The 12,034-nt window shown below is 45.7% G+C and overlaps 1 protein-coding gene across 1 annotated transcript in view; it reads left to right on the top strand.

Moving 5' to 3' along the window:
* clasp1a (cytoplasmic linker associated protein 1a) overlaps positions 1–7,909 on the top strand; it is a 56,107-nt gene extending 48,198 nt beyond the window's left edge. The window contains exons 35-42 of the mRNA XM_062402061.1: positions 367–510; positions 773–920; positions 1,021–1,267; positions 3,001–3,191; positions 3,326–3,454; positions 3,856–4,062; positions 4,575–4,691; positions 5,495–7,909. Of these exons, the coding sequence (XP_062258045.1) occupies positions 367–510; positions 773–920; positions 1,021–1,267; positions 3,001–3,191; positions 3,326–3,454; positions 3,856–4,062; positions 4,575–4,691; positions 5,495–5,581 (1,270 nt within the window). The 3' untranslated portion in view covers positions 5,582–7,909. The remainder of the gene's footprint in view (positions 1–366; positions 511–772; positions 921–1,020; positions 1,268–3,000; positions 3,192–3,325; positions 3,455–3,855; positions 4,063–4,574; positions 4,692–5,494) is intronic.
* The last annotated feature ends 4,125 nt before the right edge of the window (positions 7,910–12,034 follow it).

The raw sequence follows: 12,034 nt of genomic DNA, 5'->3' as shown, positions 1-12,034 counted from the left end.
GGGTTAACTAATGCATCATGTGGATGCTGCTGCTCACATTTGGAGGTTTTAACTAACCTGCACAATTCTCTGTGTTGAGATCATTCTGGTTGATTTGCTATGAAATGGATCCTCATTAATCGGGGGGGGGGGGGGGGGGGTTGTGGGATTCTGCTTCTTTTCCGCTGCTTTCCTCTAAACTAACACTTTCCCCTTGAACCTCTAAAGCTCAGACGGGTTTCTTCTTTGTCTTTTCTCTTTCTGCACACTTTGTTTTTCCTCCTCCTCTCACCTGTCTTGTCTCGTGGTGTCGGTTTCCATCTCCTGTGGCCCCCCCCCCCCGTTCTGTCCATCCTTCCGTCCCTCTCGCCCGCGCTGTGCCATCAGTCGGTTATGGGGCTGGGGTGTCGACGGCCTGTCAAAGCACCCCCCTGCTCCTGCTCCTGCTCCTCCTGCTCCTGCTCCTCCTCAGCCTCACTCCACCCCTGCCACCCCCTCCCAAAGGGTCCTGCGCAGAGCATATTCCCCCAGGTAATGAGGCTGGGTTGGGACACACAGGAGGTCCCCCCCCCCCCCCCCCCCCCCCCCCCACAGGAGAGCCCGACCCTTTGCATGACTGACATTTCCCTTTTCCAGACCAGCTGAGACAATCTTTGTTTTTTACTTTCCTGCTTGATACACACACGTATTAATCCATCATCTCTAATAAAACCTGCTTGTTTACCTGCTTCCGATGCACAATTTAAAGCTTGTGTGTATGTCTCTCTGTCGTGTGTGTGTGTTTGTGTGTTAGTATGATGGAGTACGACACTGAGAACATGAACTCGGAGGAGATCTACAGCTCGCTCCGTGGTGTCACTGAGGCCATTCAGAGCTTCAGCTACCGGAGCCAGGAGGACCTGAATGAGCCAATCAGACGGGAGGGCAAGAGGGACGATGCTGTGAGTTCTGTTTCATGAATATTCTTTTTAAAGGGATAGTTCATCCAAAAAAGGTTTGATGACTACAACTTAAAGTAATGATCTCTCTTTTGTGTTGCAGGCCGGGCGAGAAGGAGTAGCTCCGTCCCCTGGCTCTGACGCTCGCCTGGGCTTGGACGTGGTGGAAGGAGGTCGCACGGCCTTGGATAACAAAACCTCTCTGCTCAACACGCCCTCGCCACGCTCCTTCTCCGGGCCGCGCGGCCGCGAGTTTGCTCCCTACGGCTACGGAGAAACCATCTGTACCTATGACAAGTCTGCCTTGAAGGAGGCCGTGTTCGACGATGACGTGGAGCAGTTCCGTGACTGTGAGTTCCCCGTCGGTAACAAAGCTGCGGCAAAGTTCAGGCTGTTGATTATTGCACGGAACAGAAAATGGCAACGCAATGTTCTGAACACAAACACTTCAGCGTCCACGTACATGTTGTGTTTTAGAGAAGAACTGCCGCGGTGGTCGATGCTACTGGTGTCACATGGTGTTCAGGCCCCTTCTTATTATATCACCTGACCACCAGCCACAGTCTGTTTCATTTTATAGACATGAAATTATCCAATTATTAATTCTTAAAGCTCTGCAGTTATGAAATGAAAGTTAAAGTGTCTCTGTGCAGCTGCAGAGTAGATTCTGACTCAGGAAGACAAAGCCCAAAAGGCATTTTTATTATTAGGTCCGAACCCATCCTGACCTATCGCTCTACAGCAGAGTCACATTATTCGACAGATATTAAAAGATCATTAAATGGTTGGATAATTTGAGGGTCTCTCATCTCAACGTGTGTTAGAGACACAAACCAGCAGCCGTCACTTGTCCCTCCTCATCCCTCCGAACACATCTGTCATCCACCATTACTCTATTGTATAATGTGACCATATCATATTGGATTGAGAACACAAAGAGATATAGATTCTGTTGTGTTTTGCTGAGACTCGACACAAGATGTAGAAACTAAGAGGTGAAACTGTCTGTGCATTAGTTTCACCACAACAGTGTGTGAGTCTGCAGTTCCTTTGTTGTGAGACACAATCCGCTCTGTGCATCACTGTGTTGTCATCGCATCCTGTGCCTCCTGTCTCCCCTCTGTCCCCCACCTCCATCCCTCCTCCACCCACATCCCCCTCCTCCTGCTCCTCCTGCTCCTCCTCTCCAGGCCGACGTCAGGAAAGCGGTGAAAACAAGATGACGCTCCCCAAGGTCTTTGCTCCCGGTAAAGAAGCCCCCCCCCCCCCCCCCCCCCGCCTGAGTTGTCTGACCAGCAGACCTAATGACTGAACCATCACTGCACTCGCCCTCTCTCTGTGTTTGACTCCCTGTTTCTTCTGGGGTCTTCTAACTTCTTTTAAAACTCCACCTCGTCCCTTTGTGTTCACTAAGTCCAACCTGTCCTACTTAAAACCAGAACTAGCAGGCGGGTTAATGCTTCTACTAAATGGTTGTGGGATTCTCTTTGATAATTAATAACGTCATATTAACTTCAACAGTTACGTAGCTTTATATCCACAGGAGATTAAGGTTTATATCCACAGGACAGTTCATCTTGATAAGATGTTTAATATCAAAGAGATAAAAGGTAATTTAGTTCTTCTGACATGAACTGTCTATTATATCAAGAGAAACTGAGTTCTACACCAATCAGTTGCCTTAATATATGTGTAAATATATATATTTTATTGTCAAAATCCCCTTTTAAAGGATCAAGCTTACAAAATTCTGAATTTGTGCAACATTAGACATTTATCACTAGCAGTGCATTTAAAGCTTTACACTTCCCATAGATTGATTTGCATTTAGCATCTTAACATATCCTGTCATCTTTAATTCATTCTTAACATATAACATCTATTTTTAATTGGTTCTACACTAACACACTTATACAATAAGCAGTTTATTTATGTTGTAAACGGGTACAAAATGATCCCGCAGCACTTTGACTCCTGTTTAAAAAACAAGCAGTGATGGCGGGTGAAATGAGAGATGAATCAGACGTTGATCTGATCGTCTTATTATCTCGTTCTTTCATTCTCGTCCTCTCTCTGCGAGCAGTCGGTCAGGACCACTCCGACCTCGTAGCCGACCTCCTCAAGGAGCTGTCCAATCACAACGAGCGCTCAGAGGAGCGTAAAGGCGCCCTGGTGGAGCTGCTGAAGATCACCCGAGAGGACAGCCCGTCCGTGTGGGACGAGCACTTCAAGACCATCCTGCTCCTCCTGCTGGAGACGCTGAGTGATAAAGATGTATGTCGAATAATGACTCTGCTAGTGTGTCTCTTCTGTGTGTGTGTGTGTCATACAAAGATATAGCGCTTGTGTTTGTGGAGTCTGCATGTGATAGAGCATTGTGTTTAATGGACCGTCCCTGTTTCCCTCAGCACACCATCCGAGCCATGGCCCTGCGCGTGCTCAAAGAAATCCTGAAGAATCAGCCGGCTCGCTTCAAAAATTATGCGGAGCTGACGATCATGAAGACGCTGGAGGCGCACAAAGACTCGCACAAGGAGGTACACAACTCCTGCTTCATCCACACACTGCAGTGTGTAACAAGCTGCAGGGTTTGACTGCTGCAGGCAACTCACCACTGTCACTGGCCTCGCTGTTTATGTAATAACTCTGATAATAGATCAGAGTCCATCTATTATAAATCCAAAGAGAAACCTAGTTGTGCAGTGCTTTGCAGTCTTGGTATCAATATTAGGCTGTAACAATAGCTGGGCAGTATAAGCCCGACCTTTGACCCCACTCATTGAAGCTCAACCTCTGCCAAGGCCCACTCCTAGATATCATTCACCTTAATATTCCTGATTTGATCCCTGATGACTCCCTGAGAAAACAGTTATTGAATATCAATATTTAAATTCTACATTGTATGATGAACCTTGGTGTGTGCATGTGCTCCTTCCAGGTGGTGCGTGCAGCTGAGGAGGCTGCCACCACCCTGGCCGGCTCCATCCACCCGGAGCAGTGCATCAAGGTCCTGTGCCCTATTGTCCAGACGGCCGACTACCCCATCAACCTGGCCGCCATCAAGATGCAAACTAAAGTCATCGAGCGCATCACCAAGGAATCCCTGGTGCAGCTGCTGCCCGACATCATCCCCGGACTCCTGCAGGTCGGACTCAAAGCCTCATTACACAGTAACTGAAAGACAGATAATGAAAACACACATTTCTTATTTTAAATATCAGGACACCTGCTTCAAAAAGTTGATCAGACTCAAAAGTGCATGTTGTTTAGACACATGTGGCAAACGTTCCGAGGCCTCCGCACGTTATATAACATGAAAACAGGGTTTCAGATTAGAAACCTCCCTGCCGGCTTCAAAAAGGCTTATTTGGTCAATGTTCATATTTGGACACTGGGAATTATTTGCCTTATTTGTCCCTGGAAATGTTTGCGTGTACTCTGCCCTATCTGCAACTCCTCCCGAGTTCCTGCTGACCCCGTGTGTGTGTGTGTGTGTGTGTGTGTGTGTGTGTGTGTGTGTGTGTGTGTGTGTGTGTGTGTGTGTGTGTGTGTGTGTGTGTGTGTGTGTGTGTGTGTGTGTGTGTGTGTGTGTGTGTGTGTGTGTGTGTGTGTGTGTGTGTGTGTGTGTGTGTGTGATGCCGCCTCTTCTCTCTGCAGGGCTATGACAACACAGAGAGCAGCGTACGCAAGGCCAGCGTGTTCTGTCTGGTGGCCATCTACTCTGTGATTGGCGAGGATCTCAAACCCCATCTGGCTCAACTCACGGGCAGCAAGGTACTGGATGCCGCCAAAAACACTCTACACACACACACACACACACACACACGCGCGCTTCACCAGACGCAGTCCCTTATCATCTTCCCATGTTGTCATTTCTCAGCTGGTTCCAACCGGTTGTCCAAGTATTAAGCTCAGGGTCATATTTGTCCTGCTTGTCACTACGTGTCCCTGGGTTATGTAAGGCTTGGGGGTCTGAGGGGCAGGTGCACCTGGACCAAGGGATCCTTCCCAGACCAGTCCCACACGCCAGCTCCCGTCCTGAGGGTAACTGGTTTTCTGAGAGGAGCCGGTAAAGTTCAGTGTCGACCGAGAGAAGCCCTGATGAAGCACTGGCACGTTCCCCAGTTTGTCCAGATCATATAAAGAAGGTGATAAGGAGTCAAAGGGGCAGATTCAAGAGGACAATAGACTTGATTCATTCACTATTATATACTGATCAATTAGAGAACCAGCAGGACCAGTAGGGGTTAAAGGGCTCCACCACTGGGCCTGAGTTCTAGAGCATTCTAGATTTAAAAATAACAGAATCTCCCTCCGCCCACTCGCTCGTAGTGTCTCCTGCAGAGTGTCTCCTGCTGTCTTCTCATTCGGGGACACTTGGACATTCTCTGGGATTTTTACAAGGAGAAACTGGGACATTTGGGTCCCCCCCCCTCCTGAGAACATCTGAAGGTTCTCCGCAGCAGAGTCCATGTCTGACAGCAGCTTCAGATGGAAACAACTCCTCCTCCTGCTGAAGTGAACATTGATGTCTGATGTTTGTGTGTTTGTGTGATTGTGTGTTTGTGTGTTTGCAGATGAAGCTGCTGAACCTGTACATCAAGCGAGCCCAGACGACCAACAGCAACAGCAGCAGCTCCTCTGACGTCTCCTCTCACAGCTAATGGAGCGGTGGGGGGGGAAACGGCGTGGATGGGCGTGGGCGTGGCCGAGCTTCTCTAAGACTTCTCCGTGTCTGAGCTTCCCCTCCTCTTCCTCCTCCTCCTCTTTTTCCTCCTCCTCCTCATCATCACAAAGCTCCACTGCGCTTCTCTCCTGTTTCAAGGGGCTGCCGTCAACCTGTGTGTCCAGCCCCCCCCACCCCCCCATCCCCGTGCTCTCAATGCTTGTGAATGTAACTCCGGGCCGGTTTCAGACTCGACTCGTTGAGAGTCTTGTGGACGTGGGGACGCCCCCCCGCCCTGCCTTCTGTCAAAGTTCTCCTCTTCCTCCCTGAGCTCAGATCTGGGAGCAGCCGGAGTTCGTACACGAGTTATTTTCACGTCAGAGGAGAGAAACGTGTCTGAGATCAGTTTCAAAACAATTCTGGATGAAGTGTCATTTGGCTGGCCCAATGATGGTAACACGCCTCTAGGCTGGGGGGGGGATTCTGGTTTGGGAGCATGAAAACCAAATATTACACGAAAATGTGCAAGGGAACAATGTGACATAAAAAGAAAGTACTGTATAATCCTTTTAAGTTAATGTTTTAAGTTAATGATCTGGCTTCATAGAAGCCTGGGCTTTGATTGTAGTCTTTTTTTTATGTTTGTTTATAATTAAACGTGGCTCGTTCGATTCAATCCCCCTTTGACAAAAATTCTCAGCTCGAGAAGTGACTCCTTCAAACGTGTGCACGTCTTAACGTTGAGCTGGAGAACATGAGATATCCTTTGAAGTGCACCTTTTAGAAAGTTTGAAGTGAACTTCACGATCAGCAGTCGAGCTTTGACCCGGGAGAAGTTGTGTGTCCTGTGTTTTCCCTCTGGACTCGTGGAACCGGAGCTTCTCACAAACCAGCGACACGGAAATCCCGGCTGCTGCTCGGGACCACGTGCGCTGAGTGACTGTCTGAAGAGGACGGCTGTGTAAATACTACAAGCTGAGACAGAGACACAGAGACACAGAGACACAGAGACACAGAGACTGTCATGAAGACATTCCCAGGCCTTATTCACTTCACACACGACTGGGACTGCAGAGTGGGACTGGGACGTGCAGCACTGGGGCTCCATTGCTCAAACTGTGAATCTGCAGGAGAATGAACCCTGGTGGAATCTTTGCTGAAGAAGCAAACCCAGTATGAGTTGTTGCTGCCCCCCCGACTTGTAGCCACAGCTTCTGCAATAACCCTCAACACAAACACACATAAAGGTTTTTTGTACATACACACTTTTTCACCACTGCTTCGCAAAACTTTGAACAAAAAGTCAGTAAGAAGTGAAACATGCTCCGGACTCTTTCTGCACGTTTGCAAAAATAGCTCGCATGAAATCTGCAGCACTATTTGTCGGCGTTGTGCGATTTTTGCAGGGCCCAGGTTGTCGGCTGTTCAAGTGCACTTGTAACATCCCCAGGTTCCTCATCTCTGACGTGTGGAAGACGGTACAAAGTGGATCAGCGGCTGTGGACCACAACACAACGTGTGTTTGGTAGAAAGCGAGTCGGTAGATGTCGAGGAAATCGAACCTCCGAGCACGATTGTGTGTTTTATCTTATCAGCTCCAAGTCTGAGCTTTAAAATGTTTGATGATCGGTGGTGAGGATGAGTTTCCTCATGGGATCAGTTATTTATTATTGGATATGATTTGGTTGATCGTGGTACAGTTCATCTGCTGTAGAGAAGGATCAGACTGCTACTGCTTCTTTCTTTTTAAATTCTCCTCATTTGCTAACTTCTAGCAAATCAATAACAATGATAATAAGAAGAATGAATATTAATAGGATGTTCACTTTGACACACACACACACACACACACTGAGACCAAGTGGCCAATTCTGCTTATCTAAGTAAACGAATGTACAGAATCTGCATATGTTTATAATTTGCTTTATGAGTATTGGTACTGAAAGTAAACAACGATTTGCCTGCTTGACTTTCACCGACATCCCTCGGACGCCCTCGCCGGTGATCGGCCGAGCTTTTGCCAAACGAGGGTAAAGTCCAGCGAAGCTCCGGCACGGCTGCTCCCAGAACAGCCGGGATGCCGTTCCCCTCGCCAGCTGTTCACTATGCATGTTCTGCAGCACACTGTCTTTCTTTTGTCATGTAATATTCATACCTGTATTTATATATTTTATCTTATTTTATTTGATTCTCTCATGATAAACTGTACAGAATGTTTTTTTTGTTTTGTTCTGTTGTTTTTGTTTGTTAAAATACACCTGTGATAGATTTGCAACGATAATAAGAAACTGTTTGCTCTCGAAAAATAAAACCAACTCAGAGCTCATCTGAAATATCTCTCGTTCTGCTTCTTCACAAGTTTCTTAAAGTGTCAATGTGAGCTCCCTCCTCTTCCTCACTTTCCTCCGAGCTGCAGCTGAGCCTGGACTTCCACCGGGGGCCTGGCAGCGGAGTTGTCCACAGGCGTCCGAGAGCCGAGGTGTGCTGACGCTCCCTGTAAACATTAACCTGAGTTTGAAATGAGCTGCTGCTAATCTGTGAGGAGGAGTAGGAGGAGGAGGAGCAGCTGCTCGGGGGTCTGAGCTCCTCCTGCTCCCCTCATTCTCCATTTAATCAAACATACATAATAATATTTAATTTACCAGTTGTTCGGTTACCTTTATCACTTTTATTTCTGGTTGTGACATCAGCCGCCTTAAAAAGACAAAACTTCTGCTCCTTTATTTATTTATTATATAATACCACAGATATCGAGTTCTATCTTGAAAACATTGATGCCGTTCATGTGAATCCCACTCACACAGCTTCCTCTCCCACATCTGAGTGAGTTTAAAGTCGAGGTTTAGGGCCAAACGGTCAACAACAGGCCGAGTGAAGCTGCCATTAATGCATCAACCCGGCCACACACACACACACTCCCCGCCTCTCAGGAGGTCATCCAAGGTGTGCTGGTGATATCACCGGCTCGTATAAGAGGCCGGGCGGCAGAGCTCCGGCTGCAAAACCCCCGTGGCTGCTGAAGAGCGAGGAGGCCGGCAGGCTGAGGAGCCCCGTGTGTCTCACCTGAGGTCCGAGGAGACGAGAGGACGCCGCACTGGACAATATGCTGTTCTGCCATTCCCAGCCTGAGTCCTACCACCAGCACTCTGCCACTTACATTAGGTAAACCAGTTGAGAGGCTTCATTAACCTGTGGATTTCAGGACCGGTGGAGTTCAGGGAGAGACATGGTGGCAAAGCAGTGACCTCTACTCACATGAGAGGAAACAGACTTTAGATTGAAAACAGTTTTTTTTTTGTTTTAAATGTGCACTGCTGCAGTAATCTGGCTGTGAAATCATGTTTTATTCATTATCGTTTAAAATCAATTAATCAGAGTGAAATTCAACTTTTTAATTGCATTAGAATTGTGAATTTTAAAGGGGCATTGCATTCAAAATCCTCATTTAGATTCTATGGACTGTTTCTCTTGCTATGACCTAAGATCTGAGCTGCAGGAGAAACTCACTCACTTCTCTTTGCACACGGAAGCTGATTAGATTAAAGAGCCACCAGCACAGTCACCTTTGTCTTCTGGCTGCTCAGCTCTTCCTCTGTCCCGCTGCTCTCTTTCAGAGAGGCCATAGCTCCTTTCCTGGCCAGCGAGGAATCCAGGCTCATGGCAGAAAGTGCCATATGTGCCAAGAGGAGCCCGTTCCAGTACTCGCTGTGTGCCGCCACCTCGCCGGCGGCCAAGCAGCAGGAGGAGACGCTCACTTATCTCAACCAAGGTAGCTATCTGTCCTGTGAGGTGAATGTCCAGCTTGACTGAGTGGACCGGAGCTCATGATGTCACATGATTTAAACCAAATTCATGAAATGTTTAATAAACACACGTGTTCAGCCTGGTGCGTGAGGTCATCTGAATAATATCTTAATGTGCCATGTGTGCTTTAATCTCTAAAATCATAATAAACCCAAGTTACAGCTCCAGATGTTTTGATGACATCACAACATCAGGTTGAATCTGTCTGTGTCAATGGAAGCAAAGAAAAGACATTATTAGTTTGATTAGTGATTCTGGACCGAGTAGGGAAGTTTAACTAGATCTGAGTTTACTGTGTTAAGTGTTTACTTAATAAAATGTTTTTAATAAATGCTTAAGCTACAATATTGAATTTACTGTCATTGACATAGATTAATGCTAAAGATTGAATTCATTATCTCAACAGTTGTTTACTAACATTAATCAAAAGATCATAGCTTTTTCTGAATATGTGACATTTAAATATGTTTAATACATACATTTACATGTAAAGCATTCAAATATGTTAGGTTTTAAGTGAAGTTATGTTTTCTTTGGTCCTGACAACACAATACTCTTGTGACAGAAGTTTTCAGTCACTCATTCAAACTCTTGGATCATGTGACTGACAGGACGTCACCTGATTGGACCGAGCTTTGATAGATTCAAAAGAGGCTTTATTGTTTTTTCCTTGGGAGTCATAATCTCTAAAATAAACGAATTGAATATATATATATAAATAAAACAAGGACATTTCAACAGTATGTTCAAAGGAATCCATAAATGTCTCAGTTAGCACATTTAGTGAATAAATGAAATTCCTTTGGCCTTCCTTTGCTTCCATATCTAACCGGTGACAGATGTGAGTGGTAATCTAAAAAGAAGAAGACTTCCTGTCCAGGACTTTATGAATGACATAATTACAATCACACAATAAGTCCGATCTCTCTTTACAACATGAGCTCCAGCTTGTTTGCTTCCATGTCTGATCGAGTTCTCCTCTTTGTTCCTTTGTTCTTTCCTCTTTGTTCTTCGCTCTGGAACCTTCTGATTGTGTTTCTCTTGTTGAACAGTGAGATGTTGATATTATCTTCATGTTTCTTTGCCCTGCTTCTCTGCTCTGAAGTAATTTGTTTACGAGTACACACAATGAAAGTGAGCTTGCTGTCAAATGCAACTTTTGGCCAATGTTATAAGTTATAATATGATAAGAACTGCCATGTAACGATTGGCACATATTGATAATGAGTAAATTGCCTTCAGTGTCCGTAGCTTAGTTTTATAAACACACAGAAAAGTCACTGATGGTCCTGTCGTGTCCCTCACTGGCTTTTCTTGACATGATATGATATTAAAGTTCCTGTCTTACGTTTGATCAGGATGGAGATATATATATATACGTTTCATAAAGTGACTTTATAGAAAGCTTCCTAATTTGATTCAGTTTCTATCTCCACTTCCCCTCTTTTCTGATTGACTGATTTCCCATTTTTCAATTTTAATCAGGTCTTTTTTAATGTTTTAAAATGTAGGTCAGTCCTACGAAATCCGTATGCTTAACAGAAAACTAGTGGAGTATACAGATATAAGCAGCAAATTTGTAAAGGTAGGTGTAAGGTCCGTTTTTTTTTAACTTTCATGTGACCTCCGCCTCTTTCTACTAGTGTCTGTTTTCATATCTCCATTTCCTGGTTTGTCACAGGTGCCTCGACCCTCCCTTCCACTTCGGGGGTGGGGGGTCCACCTCGGAGAGTTTGGTACTTTTACCCAAAACCCTCTTCTCCTCCTTCGTAGACTTTACAAACACACAACTCATCCTCCCTTCACGTTTCCAGCCTCCACACACTCTGTTCCTCTGAACTCGCTCCTCTGCTTCCTCCTTCACCACCGGAGTTTACTTCAGAAAGAAATGAGCATCTTCACATTTCTTTAATTCACTTTTTATATGTTTTATTATTTTGTGTAAGTGATATCTCCCAGATGCCATTGCTCTCTGAATAAAGTCCATTAACAGCTCATAATGTCTGTCATGTCACTTTGGATTTCACTCACACAGGTTGATGTATTTCAGATGCGTATTGAAAGTAACTCCGTTTATTGCCCAGATGTTTTGAACACTGGAGAGAACGTGGAGGTCATTTTGTTTCCGTGTGAGTGCATCCACTCCACATGCCTCCGTCCTCAGGCTCCACGGCCTAATGTTGGCTGCAGCTTCCTGGAGACACGGGAATGGGACAGGTGGCGTCTCCACAAACACATGACGTGTCGGGTCGAGTCGCGCATGAGCCTCCCCGTAAATATCATAAATATCCAGATGAACGCTTTGTTCGTTTCATCCAATTATGAGACGGATTTTTAAAAGCAGCAGGGGGCGAGATGATGTCATCTTACTACAACGTGCTCTAGCTGAAGATGTTCAGATCACAAGATGTTTGTTAAAACCTTGAGGTCAAAGCACAGGAGCCAACTTGATTAACATGATTCAGCAGAATAGTGTCCCTCAGCTCCAGCTCATTACATTCCTTTGAAAAACACGCAATTCAAGATCTTCCAGGTTACACAACTGTCTGTTCAGGATATTTAATAATACTGACGTAGAATCAAAAAACTCAAATGAGCCAGAAACAATCCCACTGATGTTTAGTTTCAGGCCATTGACGTCATAAAA

The sequence above is a fragment of the Platichthys flesus genome, chromosome 13 (genome assembly GCF_949316205.1).
Source record: "Platichthys flesus chromosome 13, fPlaFle2.1, whole genome shotgun sequence".
NCBI classification, from domain to species: Eukaryota; Metazoa; Chordata; class Actinopteri; order Pleuronectiformes; family Pleuronectidae; genus Platichthys; species Platichthys flesus.
Note: the sequence above shows the minus strand (reverse complement) of the source record. Positions and strands in the feature narration are given on the sequence as shown.